Source organism: Artemia sp. Qi Xiang Cuo, chromosome 3 (genome assembly GCF_049724085.1).
Source record: "Artemia sp. Qi Xiang Cuo chromosome 3, ASM4972408v1, whole genome shotgun sequence".
Taxonomy (NCBI): domain Eukaryota; kingdom Metazoa; phylum Arthropoda; class Branchiopoda; order Anostraca; family Artemiidae; genus Artemia; species Artemia sp. Qi Xiang Cuo.
In genome coordinates, this window is record NC_142796.1 from 77,567,662 (window position 1) to 77,575,150 (window position 7,489).

The 7,489-nt window shown below is 34.3% G+C and overlaps 1 protein-coding gene across 1 annotated transcript; it reads right to left on the reverse strand.

Moving 5' to 3' along the window:
* Window positions 1-871: 871 nt before the first annotated feature.
* On the reverse strand, window positions 872-7,489 carry LOC148954560 (uncharacterized). Its single transcript, XM_089087149.1, has 2 exons — window positions 7,415-7,489; window positions 872-1,573 (listed from the first exon to the last, which is right to left on the reverse strand). The coding sequence occupies exons 1-2, from the start codon at window positions 7,439-7,441 to the stop codon at window positions 926-928; spliced, it is 675 nt and encodes a 224-aa protein (XP_088943275.1). The 5' UTR covers window positions 7,442-7,489; the 3' UTR covers window positions 872-925.

Consider the following 7,489-nt stretch of genomic DNA (forward strand, 5'->3'; position numbering starts at 1 on the left):
CCTGAAATAATTACTCGTACTTCTTAGTCCAAGCCACTACCTCTGTGCACTTTCGTCATAGAGCAGCCCGACTACAGTTGTCACTAATTTCATATTTCGAAATTATTTTATCTGACCTTTACCTTACCCTTCTATGATAACTGAACCAAAAAATTACACGGTAAAGAGAATTAAAATAAACAACAATTTAAAAATAGATATTATAAGAGATTCTACACTATATATTCTATCTTCATTTTGGAATATAGGCATCATATTCCAAAATCCCTTGTTTTTTTTCATTCGTTTTATTTATCATACTTGTACTTTCCCTTTGGCTCGTTTGGCTGTTCAATTTTACATGTGGGGGAATTTTTCGAGGGATAATAGCCTGCGGGGGAGAATTTCCTGGGGGAAAGTTGTCCTTGAGGGTAATGTCCGCGTTGGGAATTGTCCGTGGGAGGAATTGTCCATAGGGGGGTGGTGTCCGCTAAGGAATTTCCAGTAAGATCAGCGTAAAACCTGTGGGAATAGTGTAAATATTTCCATCGCACAGCTAGTATGTAGGTCCCCCTCCATTTCTTAGAATTAATATAATCTCAATTTTAGAGGGGCTCGGAAGATTGCGGGAACCACCAACATTTATTTGGCGGGGTAAATTACAAAAAAAGAAGGTGAAAAGACATATTATATGCATAATGTATAAGTCAATGGGTAAAATATCTCATTATATTGGTGGCAGTCACCAAACTTTCTTACATATGTACCTGGAATTGACATTTTTAGAATTTCCAGCATACCAGAGTCTAGAGCCAAATCGCCTCTAATGGAGTGTTTAAACTTATATCATTCAATTTTAAATTAGATTCTCATTATTATATAACGCCTTCTATTTGATTTTATTAAAAATAACATAATATACAAATAAATAAATATTTCAAATATTTCAGAAGTTGAATCTGAAATCTTCATTTGTCACATCTAAATTTTGCATAAGCTCTTCTTTTGTAGGTTTATTTATAATACGAGTGGTATTATAGATTTTTCCAAGGATTGTTTTGAACCTAATTCCATCCTTGGACACATGTTTTGGATGTTGACCAAAAAATGGTTGAAGAACTGTTTCCTTTCTGCTTACCGGATCCAAGAATGCCCTATAAATTACAAATTGTTTTGATTGTCGGCTGTTTTTTAGTTCCTCTCTATTAGTTACGTTAGTAAGCTTTTGATGCCCAGGGGTAGACGAGTGTAGTTTCCCTTGTTGGGGAAAAAGTATTTCATTTGATTTATCACGAGCTGGGACTTGAATACGGAGGGGATCTTCTAGTTGAATTAAAAGAGGATGTTGCATTAGGTGTATTTTATGCAGTTGAGGTGGGTATCGAGAAAATGGATGTGGATGAAGTGCGGCAGCAAATTCTGATCGATCTCCTCTTTGAACTCCAAAGGGCTGATTCTTTGACTGCTTCATGTATGGCTGTGACAGGATTGGTGAATAGAAAGACTGATTTGAGCCAGCTGTGAATCCAAGGTTAAATTTATATTGACTTTCAACTGGATTCAACCGAGCGTTCACGATTATTGCGAAGATAACCTGAAAAAAAAAACTCTTTGTCACAGACTGACTGACAGAAATAGTAGTGAATGTATTTGCATACAACCTTTTTAATAAAACCTTTTCTCTCATACAGTTACAAGAACAAAAAGACAGGATCAAAGATAAAAACATGGCAATTTTATTAGGGGAGTTGTGATACCCAGTTTGGTAGAATTAGGAATATATGATGTCCTAGCCTAAGTAAATTTTCTGTAGAAAAGAAAAGTAGCAACGATTATAGACTGCTGCAATTTTCTAGGTATAACAATCTAGTTATAACCATTACGGTATTTGGTTATAAAATAGCCCATAATTTGAAATTGTACTCACAAGATGGTAAGACCGTTGCCCTGACTGATTATTAAATATAAAAAAAAACAAGTTTTTTAACTGAAATTAAGCAGCGACATTAAAACTTAAAACGACCAGAAATTATTCCGTATATGAAAGGGGCTGTTCCCTCCTCAACCCGTCGCTCTTTACGCTTAAGTTTTTTATTGTTTAAAAAAATAAAGGTGTGAGACAGAGTCAAACTTTAGCGTAAAGAGCGAGGCGTTGAGGAGGGAACAACCCCTTTCATATACGAAATAATTTCTGTTCGTTTAAAGTTTTAACGTCGCTCCAGACTTTCAGTTAAAAAAACTTGTTTTGTTTTTATTAAATTTCTGAACGTTTTTGAATTAATGCAGTTTTGATTTTGGCTCACCGTATATGAATAATTAAAACGAAATACGCATATTAATTTTCCTTTTTTTGGCTTAATGGCTTTCTCGAAATTTTGTTCTGACGTAACTTACGAATTAACTTACGTAACGAATTTCCATATTCGTATGTTTTTATAACGTATATTAAGGAGTTCACCCCCTAGTCAATACCTCGCTCTTTAAGCAAAATTTAGAATTTTTTTCGAATAATAAACCCCTGAATCACAAAGGCCGGTTAATTAGAGTAGATAGCTCTTTTGAAAGTACAAAAAAAACTTTACCGTAAAGAGCAAGGTATTGACTAGGGGGCAAACCCCCTCATATACGTAATAATTCCTGTTCGTTTTAAGTTTTAATTTAGCTCCTTGCTTTCAGTTGAAAAAAACTTGTTTTATTGTTTAATTTCTGCTCGTTTTTTAAATAATTCTGGGAAATCCGGCGCCCCCTTCATAGAAATATCCCTTCCCCCAAGGAAACATCCTCCATGGAAAAATTCTTCCCCGTAACCCCTACTCCAACGCCGACCCCCCACTAGAAAAATTTCCTCCTGAAAACGCCTGTATACTTCCCAATAACCAGGCTACTAAAAGGGTTGAAAATAATAAGTCCTCAGGTGCAGATAGTCTGGTAAATGAGTATTTGAAACATAGAAGTTGCGGAGTTAGAGATAAATTACTGAAGATTATGAACCTGGTTATTAAGAAAGGAAAAGTACCTTTTTTTCGGTTATACGAAAACTTTAATTAAATCTCAGCATTAGAAAAGTGATAAAAGTAAGTGCGATAATTATAGAGGCATTAGCTTTTCTGCTGGAAACAAATTACTTAGCATGATGATAATTATTAGACCAGGAGATGATGTAGATAAAGTTTTAAGGGAAGACCAGTGTGCTTTTAAGATGGAGAGAATCAAACTGATTTTTTTTTTTCTTAGATTAAAATGAGAAGTGTATAAATCAGCTGATCCTTCAGTTTCATAGATTATGAACATGCAGTTGACGCAGCTGATAAAAGAGTTTTAGTGAAAGTCATATCCTTGTATCGTATACCCGATAAGTACGTTAGTTGATTAGAACTTTGAAACTGAATAATGTCGCTGCTGCTAGGGAGCTGGATGTAAGGTTAGTACCTGGTTTGCTGTCCAAATCCGGATTTATGCAGCATTGTGTCCCATCCCCGTTTTATGGATTGTTTTCATTGGTTTAAAGCTAAGGAATACAAGAAAGGCTATGGAGGACCATAAAATTAAAATTGGAAGGTAAAACTCTTCTATATTTAGACTATGCAGAGGATTGGAGTGTCCTAGATAAGTTTTTTAGCAAAATAAATGAATTTCTGATGTTTTAAGGGTTCAGGATACAACAATAGGCCTGAAAATTAATTTGAAGAAATCCAAGTCGCGTAGGCTAGGGATAAATGCAGCTGAAAAAGTGATGTTGGGTCACGAGAAGATAAATCTAGAGGATAGCTTCACTTACCTTGGTAGTGTTATTAGGAAAGACACAGGAAGCAGAGAATTTGTCAAATAAAAAGTAGAGCAGCCGAGGCCCAGGTTTTTGTTTCAGAGTTGAAAAAGATTTTGAAGAATAAGATGATAAGTCTACCACCAAGATTAAAATATTGGGAGCTACAGTAGTGACAGTGGTCAAGTATGTCTCTGAAACACGGGCACTTCGAGAGGCAGAGGATGAATCTGTAATATATTCCAGAGGAATTGTCCATGGATAGTTTTAAGTATCCCTCTGTCTGACCGTGTATCAAACAATAAGCAGCTCAAAAACTATGGTTCTGTACCACTTTCTAGGACTATAATGAAAGAACGGTTGAAATAATTAGGACAAGTTTTACGAACGAAGGATTAAATCAGGTTCTTTCTGAATGAAGCGGGAATAGATCATAAGAAAGGATTTCAATGAAATTGGAATTTATTTGAGGGGGTAAAAAGCTTTCAATAGATTAGGATGGAGGATGAATGTGTGCAGCTCTGTTTGCCTTAGGTGGCTTGGTGCTGCCCCAAGTTATTGGCAGTAGTAGTAGTAGCAACTTCAATTTGACCGTGAATTTTCATTTTAAGATTTTCAACACACATAACAGCCAAGACAAACTTCTTTCATTATTTTTTCGTGTACCCCATAAACTATTTTCTCCCAGTTCACACGTAAATTATGTCTTTGGAGAAAGGACTAAAAAATGGTAGAAAAAATTTACTTCTAAAAAGTGAGACAAAAATAAATGTGAACTTCGGAAATAGTGATGTCTTTTTATTTTTTATTTTTTAGATGCAACTTTAGCTATAATAAGTTAATATCGTGATAAGGTGATATAGTTAATATTATCTATAATAACTATATAAGATGATAAGGTGATATCGACAGCTGAGTCGAAGTATGTTTAGTTTATGCCTGTTAGAGCCTGCCATAGAGTTCTGCTGTTCTCCTTGAACGTTTATTGTTCAATAAGAATAAAGAACTGTTCCAATTTAAAAAAGTCTTGAGAGATGAGGGTCTTCAAAGCGGTTACTGCTTCGCAGCAAAAACATTATCAAAGTTAAAGCTAAAGTTGCTCTAAGAGATAATGTAGCTGGGTAAAGTAAAATTACAGTCCCCCCTCTTGAGCAACATGGGAGATCACTTTTTCGTATAGCACCTTACAATATAATGTTTTAATGTTGTTTTTATTAGCTTAGCCTTTTGTGGATAAAAGTGGAGACAAAACCTTAGGGATTATTAGGAAAATTGTAAGAATCGGGATATTTCAGGGGGATTAAAAGCACGAATGTCTCTCTTCCAGTACGTGCCTGGTTTAAGTAACCAAAAATTATTAACCGGATCATGCATGAGAATAATAAAAAGCTATGAAGCTCCTGGAAAATGGCTTATAAAACACTTCTTTTTTCTACATCAGAAAAAGACCAATTTAATTTAATAGCAATATTAAAAACCTGAAGATAAAGAACTAGGTTTTATAAGGGTTCGTGGACACTGGACAGATTTCTGTTACTTATACTAAAGCAAAAACTATTTTTAGGCACATCCATGGAAAATTTGATAAGATAAAACAAAAAATAAATAAAAATAAATACGCTAGAAGGACAAGAAAATGAAAAGTCTAAACCTTGTTTAGTAAGCTTGCCTCTCCATAAGCCTAGGCCGAAACGTACATGTAAACAGGTTAGTAACTGATTGAAATTGAAGCGAAAAATTAGCAAAACTTGAAGCAAGTAAATAATAGGCAAAAAGAAGAATTTAGTACTATGTCTCTATATTATGAAAAACAATGTCGTAAAGTCAAGTTATACATGAAAATGAAAAATAAATCGGGGATGTATAATGCACTGGCTTGTTTCCCTTTGAGTAAAGCTGGCTGTTTATGGGTTGGGTATTAATCGAGAAAACAGATAGCACACTTCCCTAAATTACAAGGAGAAGAAAAAAAAAATCACCATCTAAGGGCTTTTAAACATTCAAAATTCGATTCATACCAATAATCAAACTATCGATTGTCCTCTCCTGTCCATTGCTATCCAATATTTCCTTTTTCTTTTTTTTTGCTTACTTGAGAGAGATTAATTAATAGAGTTTTATAATTTAGTTTTAGCCAAACCATTTATCAGATTTAGGGCATCTAGAAACCTTTCATCGAGAAATTTCAGCTTCTTCAACTTTCACCTGAGGGTAATACAGCCCTGTCTTGTCACTTGACATTGGGAAGCAGTTTTTTTTATTTACTTGAGAGGAACTAATTATTACTTAAATAATTTATATTTAGCCAAACAATTAGTTTATACTGTCTTAACATCGAAAAAGAAGGGCCTATATTGCCCTTAGTTGAAAGGTGAAGAAGCTGAAATTCTTCGTTGAAGGGTTTTTAGATGTCTTAAATCTGATAAATGAGCTCTGACCCCTCATTATCAATTTCGGGAACAATCAGGTTTGTCATTGTGGGGCAGTGACTTATTGCAATCAACATTTTTATAACACAAGTTTGTTTAATTAGAGATTTCCTTCCGAACGAACAATGGTTCAATATTTGTAATTGGATATGTTGTAATAAAAAGCGTACAAGTTCTTGACAGTTTTATGTTGTGGGATCTGAAAAACTTTACATAAGGGTTTTCAAAAACGGCGAAATCAATGGTTGAATTTTGCGCAAATTTGCGTTATATGGAACATGTTCTTACTTTAATAGATTGAGTATATGTTACATTATAACATTATAACCTGTATGGGCAAGTGAGGTTTCCTCTGAGGAGCCCTGATATGTGGTGATTACTTTGGGAATATTATATTTTGTAGAATTAAATTACTTTGGACTGGTTTTGGGAAAATGATTTATATTTATTAATCTTGCAGTGGCTTTATTTTGGATAATATTTTTGGACTGTTGGTTTGGATTTACTGTTTTGTAGTGGGTGATTGGAAGGATGAGTAACCTAGTTCTAGTGCTCATTTATCTTAGTTACTAAATTAGAAAGACAGTTTTTTTTTTTTTTTTTTTTTTTTTTTTTTTTTTTTTTTTTTTTGATCCAGTAATTACCTGCAATACACTATATAACAGAAAAGAAGCTACTTTGTATTAGCTTCGGAAGATCCTATAGCTAGGCTAGAAAGCTAGAATTTTTGAAACTAAAATTTGTTTGTACATGCGGCTGGAAAAGAGGATTTTGGGGAGAGACGAGGCGAAGCAAAGGCATTCGAGATGTTAGGGCTTGTTAGGCGCTAATTTCTTCTTTAGCTCCTCGTCAAACCCTTGGAAATGCCCCACAGTTCCCACAGCAATGTGTCTTGGGAGCTTTGCCTTAGAAACTAACACTGAGATTAGGGGTGAAATACAAGACAACGAAGGGATGAAAATTTTGAAGAAAACATTATATAGACTTTATCGTCAAGATAAACGAATTGAAGTAATATCTAAAAATACAAAATGCTGGTGAAAGCTAAGAAATATAATATAAAAAATGCGGGACTATATTAAAAATATATTGTGATATTATGGGAGAAAATCGCACAAAACTAGAGATGTCATGAGCTTCTGGAAGGGGGAGAAGGATTGGGCTGAGCATTATTAAGGGCATGTGGATATTGGCCCCAGGCTTCAACAAAGATTTTATTGTCACTATTATAATGCAAATATACCAGTAAGAAAACAAAGAAAATCCTCATTTTGATAGGTCAATTCGATAGAACAAAGAATACTAAGACTCGAATCAA

Excerpts from the sequence above, each read along its gene's own strand:
- LOC148954560 (XM_089087149.1), bottom strand. The coding sequence starts at position 7,441 with ATGAGGATTTTCTTTGTTTTCTTACTG. Across the intron at positions 1,574-7,414 it reads TTTTCTTTGTTTTCTTACTG|GTTATCTTCGCAATAATCGT; the intron begins GTATATTTGCAT and ends TTTTTTTTTCAG.